At 42.4% G+C, this 26,355-nt stretch overlaps 1 protein-coding gene across 3 annotated transcripts in view; it reads left to right on the top strand.

Annotated features, from left to right (window-relative positions):
• Positions 1–1,501: 1,501 nt before the first annotated feature.
• hdac1 (histone deacetylase 1) overlaps positions 1,502–26,355 on the top strand; it is a 36,831-nt gene continuing 11,977 nt past the window's right edge. For all 3 annotated transcript variants that reach the window (XM_069895063.1, XM_069895062.1, XM_069895061.1), the window contains exons 1-9: positions 1,502–1,633; positions 14,144–14,256; positions 16,921–17,038; positions 18,316–18,390; positions 19,418–19,556; positions 20,619–20,760; positions 21,148–21,240; positions 21,480–21,588; positions 23,853–23,993. In XM_069895063.1, the coding sequence (XP_069751164.1) occupies positions 1,582–1,633; positions 14,144–14,256; positions 16,921–17,038; positions 18,316–18,390; positions 19,418–19,556; positions 20,619–20,760; positions 21,148–21,240; positions 21,480–21,588; positions 23,853–23,993 (982 nt within the window). In that variant the 5' untranslated portion in view covers positions 1,502–1,581. The remainder of the gene's footprint in view (positions 1,634–14,143; positions 14,257–16,920; positions 17,039–18,315; positions 18,391–19,417; positions 19,557–20,618; positions 20,761–21,147; positions 21,241–21,479; positions 21,589–23,852; positions 23,994–26,355) is intronic.

Below are 26,355 nucleotides of genomic sequence, written 5' to 3'. Positions count from 1 at the left end.
GTCTCAGTGCCATAGACGTGATCATTACAACTTGTCCCTGTTACGTTGTCCTCACCAACAGTATCCAAAATGGTATTCCTATTGTTGATGAAACATCCACAGGGATGCTCTGTTCTCTCTATCTATTCCCCTTCCCTCTCCTGACAGTTTCGCAGCTACCTGCCTCCTGATGAGCTATCTGTTTCCTGATTAAATTAGTTAAATTCCCCAATTAAACACTCTCCCATTTTGTCTGCTTTTATCCTTATCCATAGATATGTTAAAGCTAAGGTAGATATAGTCACTCTCACCAAAGTACTCACCCACTGAGAAATCTGCCACCTGACTAGGTTCATTTCCCAGAATTAGATCCAATATGGCTTCTCCTCTGGTCAGCCAGTCCAAATACTGCATCAGGAATCCTTCCTGAACACACTTGACAAATTCAGCCCCATCTATCCCTCTTGCAGTCAGGAAGTGCCAGTCAATATTAGGGAAGTTGAAGTCTCCCATAATAACAACCTTGTATTTTCAGCACTATTTGAAAATCTGCCTGCTTATCTGCTCGTCAGTGTCTTGAGGGCCTATTGATTATTACTTCTAGAACAGTGATTGCTCCCTACCTATTTCTGACTTCCACCCACACCAACTCTGTGGACACTCCATCTATATCCTCCTCCCTTTCTATATCCCTGACAAGTAATGCTACTCCCCCAACTTAACTATTTATTTTAAAACACCTAAACCCCTGTACCCCAGTTAATCCTGCCCATCCTTCAGCCAAGCCTCTGCTGAGTTCCTCCAGCATTTCTGTGTTTTTATTGCCTCGCTGTATTCTTCATTGAAAACTTCTTCCAGACAAAGAAATCTGTCAGTGGACAGCACAAAACATGACACTGTGGGACATGGATTCAATGGATATTCCAGGGCGGTTCCTTGAGTAGACTGTCCTAGTCACCTGGCAAAATGCCTTGTTGCCAGAACTCACCAACAAGCACCAATACCTCCTTTGGTTGGTGGTAAAGGCAGTCAGGTACTTCCGATAAGGTCATAATATCACTCCCACACAAACTGCCCTAGACATGACAATGATGGGGAGAGACAGTTGCTACCTCTTGGCAAACTGCATTTTGACATAAATGTTTGAAAGATCGAGGAATTAAGGCCTATGGGAAACTGGCACAGAACTGAGCCCAGCATTGTTTATATTGGATGGCAGGACAGGTTTGAGGGACAAGAGCAGTCTCTTCCTGCTACCTTCTTATGTTCTCCCTATTGTCCCTCTCTGTTCAAAGTACTCTCTCTGCACATCGCCTTATTCCCACCCACTTCCTCCCCATGGTCTCCCCATGAACTATAAACACCATCAATCCATCCATCTAGTTATTCCACCCATCCACTTATCCATCCACCAATCAACAAGAGCTGAGCCGAAGCTCCGCCCCTTTACCTCGCCATTTGTTACCTGTGGGTGACGTCATAGAGTTGTGCGTAGGGTTGAGCGGCGCTGCCATTGGCGGGGCACCCATCACTCATGGGACGCATTGAGGGAGGTGTGGTGTGGGCGGGCGCTTGACTGCAGAGTGGCGAGGCGGCGGCAAGATGGCGTTCACCCAGGCGGGCGGCAAGAAGAAAGTCTGCTACTACTATGACGGTGAGGCCGGGATGGTGGCTCCGGGTGCGGTCCGCGCTCCTGCAGCCCCGCCGGCCTATCGCCCCACCTCCCGCGGGTCTCCCACGCGGGTCCACCCGTGCCCGTCATACCACCACCACCCCCCCACCAAGGCAATCGTGGCCGCCAATTGGCCAGCGTAGGCCCGCGCGCCGATGCCCCCTCCCCGGCCCCTATCCGTCTCCCCCTCTGTCACCCCCACCCCAGGGCGATGCTCCTGGTACCTGATCAACACCTCCAGGGCCCTTCTCCTGTCTCCCTCCCCCCACCAACGCACGCGATGCCCCCAGCTCCACCTCTCCATACCATCTTGGGCGATTTCCCCCATCCCAGCTTCTCCTCTCGCCAGGTAATGCCCCCATCTCCTCTCCATACCACCCTTGGTGATGCCCCTATTTCCTCTCGCCACCACCCCGGGCGATGCCCCAGCTCCTCCTCTCGCCACCACCCCGGGCGATGTCCCCAGCTCCTTCTCTCGCCACCACCCCGGGCGATGGCCCCAGCTCCTTCTCTCGCCACCACCCCGGGCGATGCCCCCAGCTTCTCTCGCCACCACCCCGGGCGATGCCCCCAGCTCCTCTCGGCATCACCCCGGGCGATACCCCCAGCTCCTTCTCTCGCCACCACCCCGTGTGATTACCTGGGGTAAATGTGTGTGCAGAGTTGGGAGTTTGCAGCTCTTCACTGAGGAGGCATTGGGTAAACTAACTGTCTGCAGTGAATTAAATGTAATATGTGGGAAGCACCAACTTTGATGTTGGAGACCAGTGTTCTATGGCTGTAGTGGGCCCTCTTCAATGATGGCAATTTGTAATTCATCCTCTGCTTGAGATGCATTGAGTGTGCCAGTGGAGTCATCTTGGATTCAGGACTTCCAGTTATCTCATGGAAGCAGTTCCTTCAATCTCTCTCTCCAGTACCATCAGTTTTTTTTTTGCATCAGTATTAACTCAGGAAACTGGCACAGTGTATAAGGAAGAAAGGGAAATGAGCAGTAGTGGCATGGAATATATAGAGATTAAAGACAAGGAGAAGCTTGCTGCTTTAAAAATAGATAAATCCCCTGGGCCTGACATGATATTCCCTCGGGCCTTGATGAGGACTGGTGTAGAAATTGCAGGGACCCTGGCAGATATATTTAAAATGTCCTTAGCCTTGGGTGAGGAGGCGAAGGATTGGAGGGTTTTTAAAAAAAAAACCCAAAAGTCAACCAGGAAATTATAGGCTGGTGAGCCTCTCGTCAGACGTGGGTAAATTATTGGAGGATGTTCTGAGAAATTGTATATTGAACAATTAGGATAGGCTGATTAATGATGGTCAGCTTGGCTTTGTGCATGGTGTTTAATGAATCTTACAGTTTTTTTGATGTTACCAAGAAAGTAGATGAAGGAAAGGCTGTGGATGTTGTCTACATAGACTTTAGTAAGGCAAGGTCGCATATGGTAGGTTAGTTCAGAAGGTTCAGACACTAGGTATCCATGGAGGGGTTATTAACTGGATTCAAAATTGGCTGAATGGGAAATTGACAGAGAGTGTTAGTGGATAATTACTTCTTTAGTGGATAATTACTTCTCAGACTGGTGAGATTGTATAAGACATTGGTGAGGCCAAATTTGGAGTATTGTGTGCAGTTCTGCTCACCAAACTACAGGAAGGATATCAGTAAGATTGAGAGAGTGCAGAGAAAATTTACTGGGATGTTGTGGAGTCTTCAGGAGCTGAGTTACAGGAAAGATTACACAGGTTAGGACTTTATTCCTTGGAGCCAAGAAGAATGAGGGAGATTTGATAGAAGTTGACAAAATTAGAAGGGTATAGACAAAGTAAATGCGAGTAGACTCCATTAAGATTAGGAGAGAGAAATACAAGAGGACATGGCTTTAGGATGAAAAGGGAAAGGTTTAGAGCAGGGGTTCCCAACCTGGGGTACATGTACCCCAATGGTACATTTGCATTTTTCAGGGGGTACATTGGGTCTGAGAGAATAACCACTACTGTATAATACATGGTGTTGTAATCTGCAGTCAGATTGCACAGTGTAATGTTTTTTTATCCTTAACTTTTAGGTGTACATGGGAACCTATAAAAATGCCCAAGGGGTACAGAGGAACAAAAAAGTTGGAAACCCCTGGTTTAGTGGGAACATTAGGGGAATCTTCTTGACTTGAGTGGTGGTAGTGTGGAATGAGCTGCCATCTGATGTGGTAAATGCGGGCTCACTCTTAAGTTTTAAGAATAAATTTGTTTTGAGGGAGGGGTGTTTCGAAGGTGGTGAATACTATCATAAATGTAACTTGATTTTTTTTGCAATTTAGATTATATTAGATTACTGCATGAATGGAGAAACTTTTAAATAAAATATTTTTTAAAAATTAATTGAATAGAAGTGATTCTCGATCTTTTTCTTTCCACTCACATACCATTAAGTATTCCCTATGCCATAGGAGCTCTGTGATTAGTAAGGGATTGCTTAAGGTGGTATGTGGGTGGTAAGGTTGAGAATCACTGTTTTAATTGTACCTAATTGACTTGTTATATGTGCCCGGTTTCATAACTCCAAAGGAAATGGGCCAATGACAATTTTTCTCAAGCAAAATATTTCAGTAACGATTGGGTCTAGACCAGTGATTCTCAACCTTTCCTTCCCACTCACATATCACCTTAAGCATACTAATCACAGAGCACTATGGGATTACTTAAAGTGGCATGTGAGTGAAAAGAAAAAGGTTGAGAACCACTGGTAGATATATGGATGGGAAAGGTCTGAAGGGTTATGGGATGGGTGCAGGTCCGTGTGACTAGCTGAATGGTGTTTTGGAACAAACTAGAAGGGCCAAATGGCCTGTTTTCTGAGCTATAGTGTTCTATAGCTGCAAAATACCAGCGAGGATAGACTCAATTGTATTTCCAACTATTTTGGGATGCCTGTTTTAAGAGCATCTCTGCCAAAGCTGCCTTCCAGTTAAGATGAATTAAGGAAGTTATGACATTTAAAGCTGATACACAATTCATAACTTGATAAGTTCAAGAGTTGTGAAGAATGCAGGAGAATGCTGAGAGAGGATAATTTAAAGCAATTGATGTATGAAAATACAAGCAAGTTTAAAAATCAATGAGAATTTAAATATGTAAAGACGATTTAGGAGAACTGGTTCCATCAGATTTCAATAAAGCAACTTGTGTGGCTTCAGAATGTCTTGGTATAGACTTGAATATTTGGCTTAGTAGATGATAGGAATGATGCGGATTTGGTTTGGCAGGATTAATGAAACACAAGATCAGGTGGGTGATGGAGTTAGAACAGAAGTGCTGGAGTACCTCATCAGGTCTCGCAGCAACCATAGCAGGTAAAGGGCCTGAGCCCTTCTTCAAGGTGTGAGTAAAAAAGGAAGCAAGCACCTGAATAAAAATCTGGGGAGGGAAGAATGAGCAGGGGGAGGAGTGCAAGCTGACAGACAAAAGATGTTAATTGGATGTGGATGGGGACAGAAAAGGTGAGAATTGACATGGGGAGGGGGAGTTGTTTGGAGCTCTGTGGAAGCAGACCAAGCGGAAAGGAGACAGGGAAAGATTGGGGAAGGGAGGGAAGACTAATATAAACAATAAGTTGCTGTTAATGGCATTCAATTAGAGGTTGCCCAGACTGAATGTAATCTGTTGTTCCTCCAATTTGTGGGTGGTTTCTGACAGTACAGAAAATGCAGTTCGCCATCTTGAGCAATGATAAATCTCCATACTCACACTAAGTGCACCCCAAGCTATTTACGAAGAATCGAGTATGAAAATTGCAGAGACTCAGGCTCTTCATTCATCTTTAGTTACGGGTAGAGGACAGAAAGTCTTTCCTTTTTGTGAACAATACAATGTGATAGGCCACTCAACATTGATAATGATCAAATTCTTGGTAGACATTGCCATCAGAAGAACGTGGAATCCGACAATTATCTGGCCAATGAAATGTTGAAGGCAGGGACTAGGAGGATTGAAGGTAATGGAACTGATCTTTGCAAGGTTTTTGTTGAAATCCTGCATAGTAGAAAACCCCTTGAGAACCCACAGGAAGTATAAGTGGATCAAATTAGGCTTTCTGGCAGAATCAAGGGGATGTGTTGGGTATTTTTGTGGAAAAGGCTGTTGCCAGTTATGTTCTACTGGACCTGGTACTGGGGCCCTCTGTAGAACGTGGGAAAGGATTAAGAAGTTTATAGGTGATATACAAATTAGCCTTGTGATTGATAGAGAGAAAGCTATAGTCTTCAAGGTGTTTCTGATCGAATGTCAAATAGAACTGAAATGAGGAAAGACGGTACTTTTGGGAAGTTAAACAAATCGAGGATAAACGCAATAGCCACTGGGGTTCTTTAACATGCAGATTTCTGCAAAGCCTGATTGCTGAAAATGACAACACATAGACAGGAACAATAGAAATACAAAACTGCAGTTGATGGAATGTTGAGCAAGCTATGAGAAGCTGGAGACTCAGCAAGTCAGATAGATGTTTTGAGTCGAGATCCTTTATTGAGACAAAAGTGGGGGGGGGGAGGTTTGCGGGGGGTGTATAAGAATTAGATGTGCTCTTTGTCAAATTTAAATTTAGCCTCAACCTAGCAATGGATTAGTTCTAGCATGGACTCACTCTCGCAGCACATAGAGGAAATGGCGCATATTGATGTACAAAATTGAGGGAACCAAAGTCAGGTGAATAGGAAAGTAGTTTTTAGAAAGTCCAATAATCGGATGGCACAATTTTATGATGTTTATTGTATATGTTGGGGAGTTGAGATTTTGTTCATTCAGAAACATTGAGGGTTGGAACTTGCTGTCTTGTGTGCTTAAGAACTTCAATTCCTCATCCCAGATTATGATTGTGTGTGAGGAGTGCAAACAGGCTGGATAATCAGAATATCTTTTTGACAGGAATGGATGATCTCATGCTAAAAACAACTTCTCAGTAGATGGCTGTGTAAATGTTTAGACAATAGGATGGTGATTGGCTATAATTGGTAGAGCCTGAATTTGCCTGAGATTGTCTGGTCTTGGAAGCAAAGCAAGCTCAGGCCTGGTCAGTACTTGGAGGGGAGACCGCGTAGGAACACCAGGTGCTGTAGGTTTCTGTGAGGGGCGCTGGACAAAGTGGCGATCTCTGACTGCCTTGCAGTAGACAAAAGTTAAAGAATTTCATGCATGTTAAATTCTTAATGTCATATTAAATGACAATAATGGAACCTTTTACCTTCACACTGAGCACAAGGGGGTCCCCAGGGCTGCATGCTTAATCCCCTGCTGTGGTGGGACTGATTAGTAAGAATGATGAGTCAGCGTACAGAGATGACATGCAGACACTAACAGACTGTTGCAGCGCCAACAACCTGTATCTGAACTTTAAAAAAATTAAAAGAGATGGTCGTTGACTTCAGGAGAGCTCGGGGGAGGGGGGGTGGGGGGGGAACCACGCTCTGCTGACCATTGACAGCTCCATCATTGAGGTCATCAAGAGTATCAAGTTCTTTGGAATGCACTTGGCAGAGAATTTCACCTGGTCCCTTAACACCAACTCCATAACCAAGAAAGCCCAGCAGCGCCTCTACTTCCTGCAAAGGCTGAGAAAAGTTCATCTCCCTCCTTCCATCCTCACTACATTCTACAGAGGATATATCGAGCACATCCTGTGCAACTGCATCACCACCTGGTTTGGAACCTCTACCTCCTCGGACCGCAAGACCCTCTCTTCCTACAATGCTCGATGCAGGTGAAAGGCAATAAACATTGTGAAGACTCTACACACCCCTCATGTAAACTATTCTCCCTTCTGTCATCTGGTAGGAAGCACTGCAGCACTCGGGCCCTTGTATCCAGATTGGACCACAGTTTTTTTCCCCCAAGATATCAGACTTCTAAATTCCAAGAACATATGTTAATGATGTACCATGGACTTTTACTGTATACATCTTAATATTTTAATGTGTTTAACTTCTAACGTATTTATGTAAATATTCTCTATGGTACTGGAGAAACGTTATCTCGTCTTTACTGTGCGAGTATGGTATGAACGATAAATAAAAGTGATGACTTTTATATTCTTTGTATTTTACATTTTGTAGAGAGAAGGCTAATTACAGCCAAGGACCTGCAGCTGCTGCAGTTTAGAAAGTGAGGGGCAGGTCATGCCTTGAGCCTAGTTAGATTTTGTTAGGAGGTGAAAGAAATTGATAAAAGTAGGGCAGTGGATGTATATGGATTTCAGTAAGGCGTTTGATAAGGTTCGCCATGCAGGCCCATTCAGAAAGTCATGAGGCATGGGATCCATTGAACCTTGGCTGCAGAAAACAGAGGGCAGTAGGAGCATATTGTGATTGGAGGTAAGTGATTAGTTGTGTTCTGCAAGGATCTATTTTGGGATCCCTGCTCTTCGTGATTTTTTTTGTTTTATAAACTACTTTGAATAGGTGGAAGGGTACTTCAGTGAGTGCAAATGACATAAAGTTTGGAGGTGCTGGGCTTAGTTTAGAGCAGCCATTTTCAACCTTTTTTGGCAATGACCTCATTAGGACTCTGCTCAAAACTTATGGCCCCCTTTCCTGTGAAGCAGTAAAGTTTAATTAGTTTATTCTGTACTTTTCTCCTACCAACTACATAAAAACCAAAATATTTTGATTTCAGTCTGTGCCCCCCCCCCCCCCCTTAAATGTGCTGAGGCCATGAGGAGCACCACATATGGCCCCAATTGAGAATGGCTACTGCTGGAAGATTTTGTAGGATATAGAGTTGGGCTGAGAGATGGAAGATGGAGTTCATTCTGAATACTTTTGGTGATACATTTTGGAAGGTCAAACTTGAGGGCAGAATAGTCAATGGCAGGACTCTTAGCAGTGCAGAGCAGTGAAGGGGTCTTGAGTTTGTCAATAGATTCCTCAAGGTTGTGGCACAGGTTGGTGGGGTGGTTCAGAAGGTGTATAAGTGTGCTGGCCCTCATTATAGGGATTGAGTTAAAGAACGATGAGGTAATATAGCTCTATGAAAATCTAGTTAAACCACACTTAGAGTACAGTATTACATGCAGTTCTGGTTGCCTCATTGCTCAAATGGTGTAGAAGCTTTAAAGTGGGTGCAGAGGAGATTCATCAGGATGTTGCTTGGAATGAAGAACATGTCTTATGAAGCAAGGTTGACCAAGCTAACTCTTTTTGGAGTGACAAAGGATGGGAGGAGGTTTAATAGAGATATGCAAGATTATGAGAGGCATAGTTAGGGTGGGTATCTTTTCCCCAGAGCAACAATAACAAACACCAAAGGACATTTGTTTAAGGTGAGTGAAGAAAGTTGAGGGGAAATGTCAGAGATCATTTTTTTTATATGGAGAGGTAGGTGCCTGGAATGCATTGCTGGGGCTGGTGGTGGAGGCTGTTACAATTGGGTCATTTAAAAAAACTCTTGGATGTATAACAATGGAGAAAGTCTGCAGACTTTCTGAGGGTTATGGGTGTGTGGTATTAAAGTGTTAGACTGTTGTGGAGTAGGTTTATATATGTTGACACAATGTGGGCCATAGGGCTGTAGTATTCTATGTTCTATGAAAATAATGGGGTTTTAAACTATTTTAGTGGGAAAGTGGCAAGGGCATCCTCTTGTCTGCTGTCTGAGTTAAGTTTGTTGGTGGCAGGGTTATGGAACAGGTCCAGCAGGTCTTCCTCTTCTAATGAAAAGAACATCTGAGCCAAAATCATATTAGAGGCAGAAGTGGCAGACAAACAGAGCAAGTCAATGAAGTTTAGGGCATTTGGTTTTGAGTTGTCATCTCTGCCACATATCCAGATAGGTGAGATGTTGTGGCTCATAAATGAAGGAGGCCACATAAGGGTTGAAGTGGGATGGAGAATTAAAGTGGCAGGCACTTGGAAGCTCTGTTCACAGTATGGTCTCAATGTTAGAGATGCCAAACTTGGATGATTGTTTTGTAGAACACTTGCATCGTGAATGCTGAATGAAGTACACTGGATTGGAAGAGAGCATGTGGATTGGACTTTACTTGGAAAGTCTGTTTGGGTTCCTGGGCAGTGGAAAAAGTAGATGCTGCATCCTCTGTTCTTGTAGGGCTAAGTGCCAGAAGGTGGAGGTTGGTGTGGGTAGAACGGCCCAATGAGGGGAATTATCCCCTTGGGATGCTGAAAGGGCAATCTTGCGGAAGTTGATAGAAATTATGGAAGTTGGCAGAAATTGTGAAGGAAGGGTGGAATTAAGTGATCAAGAAATTTAAATTTTCTATTTATGGTGCCACACTGATCTGTGGAGTCAGAGGAAATGGGCCCTCAGGGCAACTCGCTCATGCCCATCTGACCTAGTCCCATTTGCCTGTGCTTGGGCTTCATCCCTCAAACTCTTTCTTATTAATGCAAGTTGTGAACATTTGTTTATTTCTGAATAGTAAATTCTTTGAGATGGTATGAAATTAAAGGACTGATCCCCCCACCCCCCCCCCCCCCGCTTCATTTTAAGTGCTTTGCAAAGAGCAGATCTTAAAAATAATAGTTCAACTCTTGTTATCCACTGATGCTAGAGGAATAACCTGTATTCCTGTGTAGTCCACGGTCCAATGATCATTGAATTTTCCAATTTCAGGTAACCCTAACCTCCTCTCCTTCTGATCCACCTCCAATAGTCCTATTTCTGCACCCTCCCCATCTTCTCTCACCTCACCTACCCCCATCACTTTAACACCCCCATCACCCATTTCTTCCATGTTCCCCTCCTGGTTCCATCAACATTTCACCTACTGGATTCCCTTCCCAATCTGGTTCCCTCTGCCCTTCACATTGCCCCCAATGGTTCCCATTATTGTTTTCCTTGCTTATCCTTGTCAGCCAGAATTCAAGTAGCTGGCAAAAAAATATTGTAGAAAATAAATACCAGTAGGTTAAAAAAAAAAGTACAGTTTAAAATTGGCACCCTGGTTGGTTAGTTTACCAATCATGCAACATGCCAATCCCCATATATAGAATACAGAGGATTTTACTGTAGTTTCTAGCCTTTATATTTCCAGGTGTCTCCATCTTCACCCTCCCCTTCTCCACCTGACTTCATCAGCCTTTTTTTCTTTGCATCCACCAATCAGTCATCTGTCTCTCAACCTCCCTCCTGCTCTACCACCTGGTTCATTTGTCAGTCATTCCCCCTCCCCCTTTCGGTCCACCCTGGCTACCTTCTCGTCCCTCTGCTTCTTATCTTCTTGCTGGCAATCCTCCCTCTTCACTAATGCAAGGTCTCAACCTAAAACCTCGGCTGTTCCTTCCGCCCCACCTCTCCCAACAGATGCTGCTTGACCTACTGAATTTTACACTGTAAGTCATTCTACATTTCCACTAAAATATCAACAGTTGCGGATGAGAAGCATCCGCCTCCCACCCTTTGTTGTCAATGTGCATCGGTGCTCTCAGCACTTGTTTTTAAACAAAAGTTAAATGCTTCCCTCTGTGCCATGCCAGACACCGCTGACAGAAATGTGTGTCCCAGAAGTGGAAATTAGCTGAATTTGCATTCATCTCGCCACCTAAATGACAAATGTAGCTTTGCGAAATGTATGCAGAGGATGAATTCACCATGAAAATTGTTATTGTTACTGCCGTGTGTAAGTGCATTGAGAGTTTTTGTGGCGTGGTAGTTGAGTAGTTAATTTACTAGGCTTGCAGGGAGATTCATTGATCCAGAAACCTAAGGCAGGAGTGGAATTTAAATTCATTATTACTGATAAATCTGGATTTATTTTTTGTTAGAAAATGCCTCAAACAACAAAATACCAGAATCAGAATTTATTGTCATGAACATGTCACGAAATTCGTTGTTTTGTAGCAGCGTCACAGTTGCAAAATTAGAACAAATTACACATTGAAAATAAATAAATTATTGCAAAAAGAAGAGAAAAATGAGATTTGTGTCTGTGGTTCATTGTCCATTCAGAAATCTAATGGTGGAGGGGAAGGATCTGTTTCTGCACCATTAGGTGTTAGTTTTCAGGCTCCTGTGCCTCCTTCCTGATGGTACCAGAGTGAAGAGGGCATGGCCTGGGGTGGGGTCACTGATGTTAAAGGCTGCTTTCTTGAGTTTGTAGAAACCCATGATGGCAGTGACCAGATTGTTGTTAATACATGTCTGGTTCCTTAATGTGGTACGGGGAAGGAAATATGTTATCTTTATTGAACCTGATCTGTATGTGAGCTCAGATCCCTCATTGTGGGTAATTCTTAACTGCCTCCTGCCTTCATAAACAATTTAGGATAGATGTTAAAAACCGACACATGCCATAGCTTCATAACAAAATATATTACCACCATCAGAGAAAGGGAGAAAGGATTTTTGTGCATTTTTTCAAGCTTCCTTTCTGTTATTGAATTTTTATGTCTGTCTTGGACTGAAAAACACATCTCTCGAAATCTGCACCAGACCTGGGGCTTTCACGTGTCATGAGTACGAAGCGAGAGAAGGGTGGACAAAGAATTGGTGATAGAAGCAGAATGAGTAAGAATGGAGATTAATTTGTTGCCTGGAAATGTGCTAGCCACAAGCCAATCTTTTCATGACATGGCTACATCTTTTATAACCCCTGTATTTGGTTATATGCAGCTTGCTTGTTCATCGCACAAAGAAAGCTATTTCCTGCCATACCTGTTCTAGTCATTTGGAGATGGGTTTTGTCTGTTAAAAAAATTTTTTTACTTCTTAAAGAGAGGAGAATTTGAAGGTGTGTTCTTTTTTTCCAACGCTCACCCAGCAATACCACTGCCAGTGTATCCAGAACACGGCCAATCAGCTTACCTACCAACTGAACCCCATTATGCATATTCAAAATTGATTCATGCCTTTCATTGTCGGAAGAAATAATTATAAAGATTAACTTTAAAAGCATGAATTCAGGAGGATACATTTAGTGAGTCTGATTCTTCCTTCTGCCTGATGGAGTTGGATAGTTTGAGTTGTTTTATGTTTTGAGTGGATCTTGTAAAAATAGAACACTTCAGCACAGAAATAGGGCCCTCCAGTCCCAAACTATTTATTCGGCCAAGTTTCATCGACCTGCATCCATAGCTATCCATAACCCTCCCGTCCATGACCCTATCCAATCATAAATGTCACAATCAAACCCACATCCACCACTTTTGCTGGCAGCTCATTCCACACTCTCACCTCCCTCAGGGTGAAGAAGTTCCCACTAATATTCCTGATAAATTATTTATGATTTTTCTGTTTGCTATTTGTGATTTGTCTGGAGCCATCTGTAGAATGTATAGCGATAATGTTAAATCATTGTGATAGTATTTAATTTGAGCCAATGAGAGCAATATTTAGTGTAGTTGGTGATTATAAAATAGAGCCTATACTGGACTGGTACTTGCTGTTGGATCCTGATAGAGATTCAGGTCTGGTCCATGCTGCTGAAGCTTGTGCCAGCACTCCAGCATATTTACAACATTGTGCTGCTATGTGGAAGCAGCCATGTTTAGGGGCAAAAAAAAAATCATAACTACTACTGAAGTGGGCACACAAGTTAGAGGATAATTGGTTTCTGCAAGAAATGGTTTGGATGGCCGTTTCTTCCTAAGTACTGCATGCTTTGAATCCTTGTTTAGATGAAGTGGTGACAAGTGATGTTAGATTAAATAAAAAGATAACCTATCAAGTATTCATTTGAACATTGGGATAACAGGTGCTTTATCGGACCAGTTGGTGTGATGTTACATTGAGGTTTCAGCTCACCAGGGTAGTTCAGATCACCTCTTTCCTAGAATTATCCTGTTACTCAAGGAATTTAAGCCTTCATTCTTGGGTCACATCCATCCAGATTTTCTTCCCATTTCTGTCCATGATTTTGTAACTTCAGAATTACATAGATAGCAATAAATAAAAACAGAAAATGTTAAAAATATCCAGCCAACAGAGCTAACATTTCATTCTTTGACCTGAAGCATTTGCTGTTTCTCTTCCCATGGACATAGCCTGACCTGAATATTTCCAACATTTTCTGTTTTGTTTTAACATCTAGAGATTTTTTTTTTAATTTGCTGCTTTTAGAGTCCACATTTTTTCTTGTCAAATGTGCTGGAGATCATCCCTCTTTTCTGTAGGTGTACAGGTCAATATTTAGTTACTCATTCTTTTAATTGCTCTATATTCGGTGATGCTCTTGACACCCAGTACCTTAAAGGTACCGTACCATCCTGGAATCGTATGTAACTGGAAAGCCTGCCTGCACCTCCAATTGTTTTATCCCTTGTGGCGTTGCTTTCTCACCTTTCGTCCTCCCTCTCCATCCTCATCCCCAACTCCATCACTCCCCATCTCTCAGTAACACAGCTGGTGCATGATATTAAGATACCCTTGCATCTAAAGTATTGGTTCAACTCATTTAAGATATTCTAAATGTGTATCTCAAATTTTCAGGTGTCGTCGATGGCCATCCATTTCCATTCCTAGACCTTAATATAATTTTCCTTTTTATTGCAGGTGATGTTGGAAATTACTACTATGGACAGGGCCATCCAATGAAACCACATAGAATTCGAATGACCCATAATCTGCTGCTAAATTATGGCTTGTACAGAAAAATGGAAATCTATGCAAGTATCATTAACTAGAAATGACTTTTTGTTTGTGCAGTTGGTCCTTTTTCCAGTATTCCATCAAGTGTAATAATAAATCTCTCTAAATAATTTAGGATAAATGTCATTTTGTTCATGTGATTGAAATACAGTATTTAACGCTGTTTATGGTGGGAGTGCAACTGCAGAAGCTTAATGGACTAACACATACAAAATAACTAAAAACCTTCCCTGAAACTGGTCTGTTTGACACAACTTTATAATAGTCTTGCATTGGTTAGTACCCATGACTAACCCAGCAGAGGGTTAAAAAAAATTGTTCTTTGTTCACATCTCACTGTCCGTTAGACTGATTGCAGAGATTGACTCAAGTCCAATTATCAAATGTGAATCAGATAAATGTCAATGTCAATTTGCTGACTACAATCAAATTTCCCTCTTGCCTAAATATTTAAGAACAGGCAATGCAACAAGTAGGACTGATTAACACTAACAGTGCTTTCTGAACAAATAATGAGCACTTTGTACCATGTGTGTCAAGGAACCATTAAATGTAGCCATGCAGTTTCACATCAGTTTTCCTCTGAAGAGGGTGTTCCTTGAGATCAGAGTTCTGTCAAGCACTCTTCCTTAAATTATGCAAATAGTATTACTCTGGCAATTAGGAAACTGCCAGCTTTGTATTTGTATTTGGTCTTCTCTATGTTAATTATATTTGGCTCACTTTACTCTTTTCAATGATGATTTAAATGAGAAATATATTCTTCAGCAATGTACAGTGAATTAACAAACATTCTTTGACCTGGCAACCTGGCCTGTTCATGGGGTTTGCAACTTGCTGTGCAATAGCTATAAGCATTTTGGAGGGAAAGGTATGTTTACATGAACCATGATAAGATGCAACATAAAGACCACTTGCTCCATTGTGTGAATACCATCTCCTTTTCAAGGGATATCATCAAGGTAATTGCTTCCCTTCTGCTTTATAACTTGTGTGATGGGGAGGCATTTGGTTTGAGATTGTAAATCAGTTAGGGTTGAATGGGAAACACCAGTACTGCATATTTCTTTAAATAAAGTGACAATTAATTTGTGTCTCCTTCTCCCAGAAAAGAAATGAGATGAATGTCTGGCCAATCTATGGAAGTACTGGTGTCATTTCCTTTTTGAATATTGCTTATCCCAACAATGTAGCAGTCAACAGAAAATATCAGAGCCCTACTCACTCAATGTCTATCCCGCCATTACAGTCAATGAGAGCTAAAATACAACCGTGCTAAACCCCTGTGCGTGCGCCAACCCCAGTGAATAGCACATGCGCACTGGAAGAAACTGAGTGTGCGTAGCCTCCAGACCCCAGGACGCCGCCGACCCTCGTAGCCATGGCTAAAGCATTCAAACAGTGAAATTTCTTGCAACTGCCTTTGTGGATGAGGAGATGTGGCATCCATGTAACATCACATTCAAGAATGGCACCCCCGGCAAAGTGTCATTCTTTGGTGCTGTACATGATGCCACTCTACACCATGTGCTCTGATCCCTAGATTAGCTTGAATCTAAGACATTTTTCAATGCACTCTGCTGATCCATCTTCCCCCCCCTAAAAGAAAAAAAAAATGGCATGTACTGATGGAAAAAAAGGATGAATTAGGAGCCAGAAATCATGTTGTTGATAGTGGTCGCGGCCGTCACAGGGTCTGGAACCTGCGCGTGTTCTGTTTCCGCTGATGCGCATTGTTTGAATGCTATAGCCATGACTACGAGGATCGGCGGCGTCCTGGGGTCTGGAGGCTACGCGCACTCAGTTTCTTCCAGTGCGCATGTGCTATTCACTGGAGTTGGCGCACGCACAGGGGTTTAGCACGGTTGTATTTTAGCTCTCATTGACTGTAATGGCGGGATAGACATTGAGTGAGTAGGGCTCTGATATTTTCTGTTGACTGCTACATTGTTGGGATAAACAACGTGATGAGATTACTTTAGCAAGTTCGTTATTGTTACCAAATTTATAGACATTGAGTCCTTTTGTGTTAATAAATAAACCATTCTGGACTTTGTCGTGAATTCCTTGAACACGTTGCAGTAAAGAACCCACTTTGCCTCCGAGCGGCTTTTTTATGAATATTAGTCACTATGAATGGATATGTGGAGAACCAGAGATGATCACACACCCAGAAATAATGTATGACAACAATGAAAATCATTTCAGGGAATTGTATATCTATATTCCCAGATTCCTAAGTTCTGCTGCACACCTCAGTGCCCTACCATTTGCTGTATATGTCCTACCTTGGTTTGTCCTTCCAAAATGCAACACCTCACACTTGCCTGCATTAAATTCCATCTGCCATTTTTCAGCCTGTGTTTCCATCTGATCCAGATCCCTCTGCAAGATTTGAAAGCCTTCCTCACTGTCCACAGCAACTCTGATCTTTGTAATCTGCAACTGAGTTCACATTTTTCATTGCATCCATGTTTTGTCTATACTTTCATTTACCTTGAAAGATCTATGGTAAAGGCCTTGCCTTTATTTTTGCCCCCTTCAAGTATATTACCTTGTGCAACTCTCCAAACTCATTTCTAGTGTTTTAAAGCCATACGTTCTACCTTTACACAGCTATCAATCCAGAAAATTTGAATTGTAATTGAATTATAATAATTTGCATTTATATTCCTCCAAAGCGGCCACACAAAGCTTCAGCTGAGGAGATGACGAAATACCACAGTGATGACTACATTAAGTTCCTGCGATCCATCCGTCCAGACAACATGTCTGAGTACAGCAAGCAGATGCAAAGATGTACGTTCCTATTATTTTTGTTTGACTCTAGGCTTTTGCATTGAATTAGTAGAAGGAAATATTTTAAAGTGTAAATCATTTAAATAGGTTTTTCATTTACAGATGTTAAAATGGAGCATTTTTAGCTGTAAATTTTCTGATTCTCCTACAGGGAGCTCAGTGCAAATGAGGGCAATTCAGCGGTTTCAAGCCATTGTTCACTTTTATCACTCTTAGTGCTTGTTACATTTTATCTAGTGCGAATAAGATCACAATAAGACCATAAGAGAAGAGAGCAGAATTAGGGCATTCATCCCATCATCTTTTCTGTTATTCAAGTCATGGCTGTTGCATTCTTCCTTTCTACCCCATTCTCCTTGGTTCTCCCCATAACCTTTGCTAGGTCCTTGATTACCAAGAGTACCAATCTCCACTTTAAATCTGTCCAATGACCTGGCCTCCACAGCCATCTGTGGCAATAAATTCTATAGATTCACCACCCTCTGGCTGAAGAAACTTCTCATGTCTGTCTTGAAGGGATCAGAGGCTGTGCTCTCTAGACTCCTACAATTGGAAGCATCTTGTCCATCTCCACTATATCTTGCCCTTTCAATTTGAAATGTTTCAATCAGATCCTTCTCCCTCCCTCCTTCCACCCACCCCCCCAACCTTATAAATTTTAATGAATAGAGGCCCAGAGCTATCAAAAAATTCTCGTGCATTAACCCTCTCATCCCTGGAATCCTTCTCATTAACCTCATCTGGACCCTCTCCAAAGCCAAAACATCCTTAGATATGGGACCCAATACTCCAAATGTGGTCTGACCAACACCTTGTAAAACCTCAGCATTACTTCTTTCCCTTTATATTCTAGTCCTTTCAAAATTAATGCTAACATTGTTTTTACCTTCCCTCCTACTGACTTCACCTACAAATTAACCTTTAGGGAATCCTGTACAAGGACTCCTAAGTTGTTTTGGGCCTCTGCTTACACTTTGGACCTCTGACCATCCCCAAGTTATGTGAAAGAAGAAAAAAAGTGAGGTAGTGTTTGTGGTTCGTTGTCCATTCAGAAATCTGATGGCGGACAGGCTTAGTACTGCACTTAACTGCCTTATTCATGGGAAAAATGGCTTGCAGATCTGAGTTATAGTCAAATCTGCCATATTTTAGCAGGAGAAGTAAGGCAACAGCCATACTAATGGAATAAAATGGAAGATTGTTTGTGACTTGGTTCTATTGTAAATCTGTATATTTGCCTCTTGTAAACCTGTATTTTAAAATGTGTTTTCTGTTAGTCAACGTGGGTGAGGACTGCCCGGTATTTGATGGGCTATTTGAGTTCTGCCAGTTGTCGACTGGAGGTTCCGTCGGTAAGTAATACTATATAGAATTTTCAGCCCAGCCCAAGCTCATCTCTTGGGCCTCCCTCCTATATTTAACCAATTTTCCGCTAAAACCCCTGTCCAATTTTTCTTGGTTTATCCATGACATAAATAACAGATTCCAAATTCACACTACTCTCTGCATGAAATGTATTTCATCTGAAATCTATATAAATAAAGTGGCTATCTGGTATACGTGAACTCTGAGTTTTGACTCTATGACCAAGCATTAAATATATAAAATATTCACATCCTCCATTGGGTAACCCAAAGTATACTTTTTCTAGCCTATTCTCCAACCATCTCAGTACTATTACATTTATAAATCTTTTTGGTCAACATATTGTAGTCGGCTGAAGGGCCTGCACTATTCTATGTTTTGGCCCTTAATGGTATGTTCAGGAATCTGCATCCAAGGTGCTAGACATTTTTTCCACTAGCAATGAGGCCCAAAGCATCTGGGTTTCTTATTCCAGAAGTATCTTAGGGTATTAAGATACTAAATCTATTTAGCGAAGAACCTCACATTTGGTTTCTTTTTGCCTGCTTATTTTCACATGTACTTCGTGCCAGTGTCCTGTGGTGAAAATCAAAACTTCTCTCTTTTTAACCCCACCAATTAGGAGCAAGAACTCTTTTTATATCCACTGAAGCTAATTGAAAAGCCTATTCTAATAATCATGAGGGCTCTGGTTAATTAGAGCTAACTATTGTTTGAACTTTCTCATTTCTTCCAGTTTAAAGGGGTGCACATTTTTTTAATCGGTTTAATGTGTTGCATAAAAGGACATTGTACATTGGAGGTAAACAAGAGAGACTACAGATGCTGGAAAACTGGAGGAACTCAGAGGGTCAAACAGCATCCAATAGTTCATGTTTTGGGCTGAAATCTCAAACATTTATTGCCTTCTGTGGGTGCTCCTAGACTCACTAAGTTCCTCCAGCATTTGGTGTTTTTGTATAGTGCCTTTTTCGTGAGATGTATATTTCAATGTGTTAATTCTGGATTGTGCAGCTGGAGCTGTTAAATTGAACAAACAACAAACTGACATTGCTGTCAACTGGGCTGGTGGACTTCACCATGCGAAGAAATCAGAAGCATCGGGCTTCTGTTACGTAAATGACATTGTCCTGGCTATTCTTGAATTACTGAAGTAAGTACCTTGTGCAATTAGAACTCTGTAATTGTGTTAACTCAACTTAACCAATTCTGGGCCCAGAATGGAATTCAACCAATCACCCACCAAAATTGTTGTGATTGGCTGGACATGTGATTGTGATCAGGTTTGGTGGGTGATTGGTTGAATTCCATTCTGGGCCCAGAATTGGTTAAGTTGCAACAAAATTGGAATTAGCCCTTGAGTGTGAAATGTCAAGATCAAAATTCCTTTATTGTCATGTAATAAAGCAGGTGTATTATTACACAAAATTTATTTTAGTCTTCCATAAATTACCGGGTGGCTCTTACAGTCAGAGAAAGAGAAGCAAAAGAGAGCCCCCCCCCCCCTCCCCCCCCAGTCACCGAGAGTGCATGGATTCACCTTCAGCGCTCCCGCAGCCACACAATCCAAACCATCGCCAACCCAAGCTCCAGATCCAAACCTCCGGCATAATCATGAAGAACCCTCGGGGCCCTCTCATCTCCTGTTCCGATACCTGGTACTCCTTCAGTCAGTTTTGAGTTAGCCTCCAGCAGTCCGCAGCCTGGTGTGTGTCCATTGAACACAGTCACCTGCAGCCTTCGCGGGTTCCTTGGCTGGAGTCACCAACAGCCCGCCACCTATGTGTTCTTCAGCTGCCTAGTCCCTCACTGGTCTGCCACCATAGTCACTGTCCCTTGGGTCGTTTACGCTGCTTTTCCTCATTTTCCAGCATCTTGTGCCAGTCCTCACTTTCCCCTGAGCCTGCAACCGCATGTGGCTGCTGCCAATCATAGGTGCTGCCATCTTGGGTACAGACCCAAAGGTGGCCACATTTTAAAATAAACCATCGTTGGCTCCTTTAACAGGCTATTTAAAGCTTGTACGGAGCCATTGGCAGACTGATTGGGCAGTACAACCCTGCACTGGGTCTCCTCTCTGCAGTTCACACCTGCAACATCGCTACGGTTAGAGCCGCTCTGGCAGCACCACCATTTTTTTTAGTAGTTGCTTTACCAAGGGGTCCTTGAAGATAGCATCTAAATTTTTTCAAATCAATTTTTTTTTTCTCTTAAGGTATCATCAAAGAGTACTGTACATCGATATTGACATTCACCATGGTGATGGTGTTGAAGAGGCTTTTTATACAACAGATAGAGTGATGACTGTTTCATTCCATAAGTATGGTGAATATTTTCCTGGCACAGGAGACCTCCGGGTAAGAAGAGGTATACTTCATAATGTGTGTTTTTAAGCCAGGCTTTCTGAGGAGATCCAAGGTACCACAGCTATTTCCATCAACTTGATGAGCATTTAAGTTGCAGAAAAACTGTGGAATATGGATAGTAAACAGTGGATTGAATGTAATAGATCAAATAGACATTTTAATTTTGTGTATATACAAAACCACAAAGAATTCTGATTTTATAATGGGGTAGATTAAATAATGCATATATTTTATTTTGGTTAAGGCGCCTCTGAGCATCATTGCATCAATATTAATATAAACTTTTAGATATTTGCCATTCATGTTTGAATGTATCGAGAAAACATGTCTGATAGTACTGTTAGCAAGAAGCTGATATGAGATTTTGTTGTTGCACAGGATATTGGTGCAGGCAAAGGCAAGTACTATGCTGTGAATTTTCCATTGAGAGATGGAATCGATGATGAATCATATGAAGCCATATTCAAACCTGTGAGTATTTAATAATAACATTAAAAACTTAGTGCAGTTATTCATAGCTAACTTGTCGTATGAACAAAGCTGTCATATGTATTTCAGAGGATTTGTTTGGGCATGGTATGATCCTCCCCTGCATAGAGAATGACAATGGAAAGCAGTTTTTGGATATCTTGTATTTTTTCTGTTACTTATGTGGAACATTTTGCACATCTAGAATTTTAATATTGTAAAATACTTCTTTTCCTCGCTAGATTATATGCAAGGTGATGGAGATGTACCAGCCCAGTGCCATTGCTTTGCAGTGTGGTGCTGATTCATTGTCTGGGGACAGGCTGGGTTGCTTTAACCTCACTATTAAAGGTACAGTAAGCTATTTAATGTATGGGAACAGGATGCACAAGCTTGTTTTTAATTTCATTTGTGTGGGATGCAAGAACAGGGGCATCATTGTTGTAAGAATTACGCAAATTTATTTTGCATCCTTCCCATATATTTTGAGGTGCTCCCTCACCTGCAAGATTAGCTGTCTAATGTCTCATTTAAATTATCCTTCCCAAAAATACTAGAGTCATTTGCATGTGGACCTCAGCTTATTTCTGCAGTTTTGTCCTCTAAAGGTAGCAAGTTGCGTGAGGTGCATTTCAATGATTATGAGTTTATTGTCTTATATATTGTACAATGTATAGACGCACCATAATTATTTCTTGATCAACCATGATTTGTTGCCTTACAGTCTTAGAAAGGTTTCTGGATTACATATTGGTTGTCATAGATCACGGTAGTTCATCCTAAACCTATATTCTTGATACAAATGCATTTGGCTGAGGCTGGATTGATTCAGCTATGTGTGCACCTCATGGTTGCTTTCCTGGGATTAGATGATTTCAGGGCAATATTTAACTAAATCTGAAATACAGATACTCCCCTATTTACAATGTAATTGGGACTGAAGGGTTGGTTGTATCTCGAAATGGACGTAAGTCAGAATTTTGCCCGCACACGTGGAGTACCGAAGTCTTAAAACAAACTTTTTAAATCAAATGTATTTGACAAACTAGTACAGGGATACAGGGCATGTAAGAGCCAAAATTTGCATACTGACTTGGATAGTTGATGTCCTGGGATCCAAAGGCTGGGTTTGGCCACCTTGATTTCTGTGTGCATGTGCGAGTTTTCAGTTCACGGTGGGCTCACGTATTGGAGTTCGGTTGGCGTTTGCACGACAATATTGAATTTGCCCCTTTAACTCTTGTGCAAGCACCAACCGTGTAAATTTTATATTATTCTTATACCGTATTTGACAGCATATAGGATCCACTGGCATTTAAGACCACCCCAACCACCATTATTAGCGTTTTAGGAAAAATTTGTTTTAGTGCATTTGCGGGTAGCCAGTAAGTTGGCGAATGGGTTTCTCCAAGGTCCCTTGTAGATAAGATAATGCACGTGTATGTGCCTTCACTCACCTCGATGAAAACCCTCCAGCCTTGCATGGCGAAACGCCAAAGTCTCCTTGCACATGAGCAACTGCAGAAACATGCCCTCTACAGCCTGCCACATGCTGAGGCTCAGGCCGCTCACCTCCCCAACGTGAAAATGCTGATTGATTGAGACATGTCAAAACCCACGGGCGTGTGAGGGCAGGAACCTTGTCACCAGAGCAATGGGCAGGGCCCACTGTCGCAGAGAGCAGACGATCAATCACTTGCTTTGAGGGGAGTGCTGGGCCTTGGTGATCAGGCTTTTGTTTGACGAGATAGACCCCCCACCCAGAGCAAATTATATGAGGTGCGGGGATGGGTGGCAGTAGGAAGTGACGTGTTCTACAAACACGCCCGTTGCACTGCTGGTGGGGGCTGCCATGGTCCACCTGCTCATGGGGGAAGTGAGCAGCGGCTCTGGAAAGGTTGTCCACGAAACTGTGTGCCCACTTCCAAGACAGCCACAGCACCTCCACGGTCTTCTTGAAGCTGGGTGAGTAGTTTGAGCACTTTGTATTTTGGTGCCCAAAATGTTACCTTTGCCTATAGGATCCGGGGTGGTTTTTGAGGCGATTGTTTTGTTTTTAAAAAATATATATGCACACGATTTTTTTTGCGTCCATCTGCACGTACAACTGAATTTTTTTTTAAAATAAATATGTGTGTGTGTGTTTATTTATTTATTTTTAAAATTCAGTTGTATGTGCGGATGGATGCAAGTCACATAGGTCGCAAGTTGGGGAGTACCTGTGCTTCATGTAAACAAAATATTCAGATTTTCTTAGATTTTTAAAAAGATTTAGACATACAGCATGAGCCCATGCCGCCCAAATACAACCCCCATATATTTTGGAGGGTGTGAAGCAAACAAACCCCTTACCGACAGCAGAGGATTCAAACCTGGTTGCTACTGCTGTAATAGTATAGCTCTAACCACCGTGTTAACCATGCCATCTGCTTAAAGTTTTTCCGTAACGTTATTTTCCTCTTCATGATATAAATGTTTAGCTTTTGTATTTGCTGTCATACCAAATGATCATTTTGCACCTGGGACTGTGAGGATTTCCTTGCATGCAATGAGAGCTGCTCAACTATTAAACATTACGTTCTGCAGAAATTGCCAATTGTGCTTTTCCTAAACAGGACATGCCAAGTGTGTTGAATTTGTCAAGACTTTTAACTTGCCTTTATTGATGCTGGGTGGTGGAGGATATACAATTCGTAATGTAGCTCGATGCTGGACATATGAGACTTCTGTGGCTTTAGATTCCGAGATTCCAAACGGTAAGATCATTTGATTGGGAAGATCATGTGATAGATATCCATTGCCCTAAAATATTGCATTAGCTTCCACTGATTATTTTTGTCCAGATGTCTGACCATAGTGGACATGATGGTGTAAGAATATTTTCCCATGGTTGGGGTGTCTAAAACAATAAGGCATTTGTTTAAGGTGAGAGGGGGATTTTTATAGGTAGCTTTCTTCAGGTGTATTCTCCGCTAAGAATGTGCCTGAAGAAGAGAAAGCGGCCCTTTGATTTGCCGTTCAGGTGGCAGCACTAAAAGCGCAGTGCTGGCCATCTGAAGGGACACCTACACCGAGATGCCCATCTGAGCGCATTCCGGCTCCTGTCCCTTAGGCTGTCTGCTGGGAGAAGGAGGCTGGAGCGGCTGACAGGGGAGTACGGCGCTCAAGTCGGGTACCGGCATTGTTTCAGCCAACCCCCGTTCTCCCCCGCCGGCTGCTCCAGACCTCGTTCTTCCCCTGCTGGCTTCTCTAGCCCTGCAGTCCCCGTGCTGACAACCAAGCCAGCTGCCCCTGCCCCAACGTCCTGCGCCAGGGGAAGGGGCAGCTGGGAGAGGAGCTGTCAGGCACTCGCCAGCTGACTGTCATCCCGAATGCAGCTACTTTTAGGCGGCTGCGTTCAGATGGCTGGGGAGGCCACTGTGCTGCGGCGATTATCCCTCTCGGAGGAGGGTTAGAAATTTCGCCTTGCATGTGCCTCCTGCACGTTCACGTGGCCTCCCAACAGCCGCATATTGCCAAAACATGTGGCTTTGCAAGCGGGGCAATTGGCCACCTGAAAGTGCCTGGTGGTCTAAGTGGTGAACTTAGATCCAATCAAAACATTGAAGAGTCACTGAATCAGAGAAGATGCGAATGAGGAGTTAGCAACACCAAGGAATGAACTGCAACTTTGGTTCAGCTCACCTTGCCTCTGTGGAGCCTCCAATCATATTCCCAAAGTGATTTCTTCAGTTCAGTTGAGCTGCAGAGGTGTTGGTGGAGGGCAGGCTGCAGCTCTCCTCAAACTGAAATCTTCAAAAAGAATAGAATTTTTAAAATTAATAAGACCCTACCTAATCTTAAAAAAAGAAAAAGACTGGGTAGCCTAACCTGAGAATTTATTAATAAAAATTTATCTTGTCTTCACCAACATAAAGAAAAGGAAAAAAATATATAGTCTGGAAGAGAAAATAATTATTAACTAAGTCATGTGGAAGTTTATAATCATATAACAATTACATTACGGAAACCGGCCATATCAACCCTTCTAGTCTGCAAGATGAAGGAAATGATCTTGGACTTCAGGAGAACCAAGAATGATCACCCTCCACTAACATCAACAACTCTGTAGTAGAGAGAGTGGAGAGCACCATGTTCCTTGGAGATAACTTGACTCGTGATCTAGTGTGGACACCCAGCATCTCATCACTAGTCAGGATGATGCAACAACGACTGCATGTCTTGATATGACTAAAGCGGGAAGACTACCGGCCACCATTATGTCAACCTTCAATAGGAGCTCTATCAAGAGTATCCTGGCCAGCTGCATCACAGTGTGGTATGGTTACTGCAGAGAAATGGATTGGAGATCAAGCCATAGGACCATGAGAGTGGCAGAGTATCACTGAAATCTTCTTTCTCTCTCTCTCTCCCCCCCCCCCCCCCCCCCCCACCCTTCATCATGATCTATCAGGATCGTTGACTGAAGAAGGTGTGCAAAATCATTTAGGACCTCTTCCACCCTGCACACAGTATCTTTCAGCTGCTCCCATCAAGGAAGAGTTACAGGAGTATCAGAGCCTGCACCACCAGGCTGAGGAACAGCTTCTTTCAATGGGCAGAATACTGAACGACCAAAGGAACTGCTCACACTAACCGTCGGAAACTCTCATTTAAACAATATTTATTTATTTTGTATAGACAAAATACTTGACTGCATATGTATTATATCTGGTTGTATGTCTGTTTGTTCTTGCACCAAGGACCAGAGAATGCTGTTTTATCAGATGACAATAAACTTGATTTGATTGAATTAGATAAGTGATTCCATCAGTGGTTGAGGCAATGACATCTCTTCCAGTTGACAGTCGGCTCAGGCCTGAAACATCGGTTATATATCTGTATCTCCTATGGACACTTTGTAACCTGCTCAGTTCCTCCTGCATTTTTATGTTTTTACTGCAATCCCAGCTTCTGCAGGAGAGGTTTCTCATTTAATATAGATGAGGTGAAATGTTAGCTTCTGAATGTTGAGGGTCTTTGAAACTCTTCTTAATAGCAGAGGAAATGTAGACTTTGGGTATGTCCACGGCTGGGGTCAGATATCTTGTTTTTTTTTTGTTTTTTTTAAATTTTTTA

Source organism: Narcine bancroftii, chromosome 8 (assembly GCF_036971445.1).
Source record: "Narcine bancroftii isolate sNarBan1 chromosome 8, sNarBan1.hap1, whole genome shotgun sequence".
In the NCBI taxonomy this organism is placed as follows: Eukaryota; Metazoa; Chordata; class Chondrichthyes; order Torpediniformes; family Narcinidae; genus Narcine; species Narcine bancroftii.
This window is presented reverse-complemented; position numbering and strand designations above follow the sequence as displayed.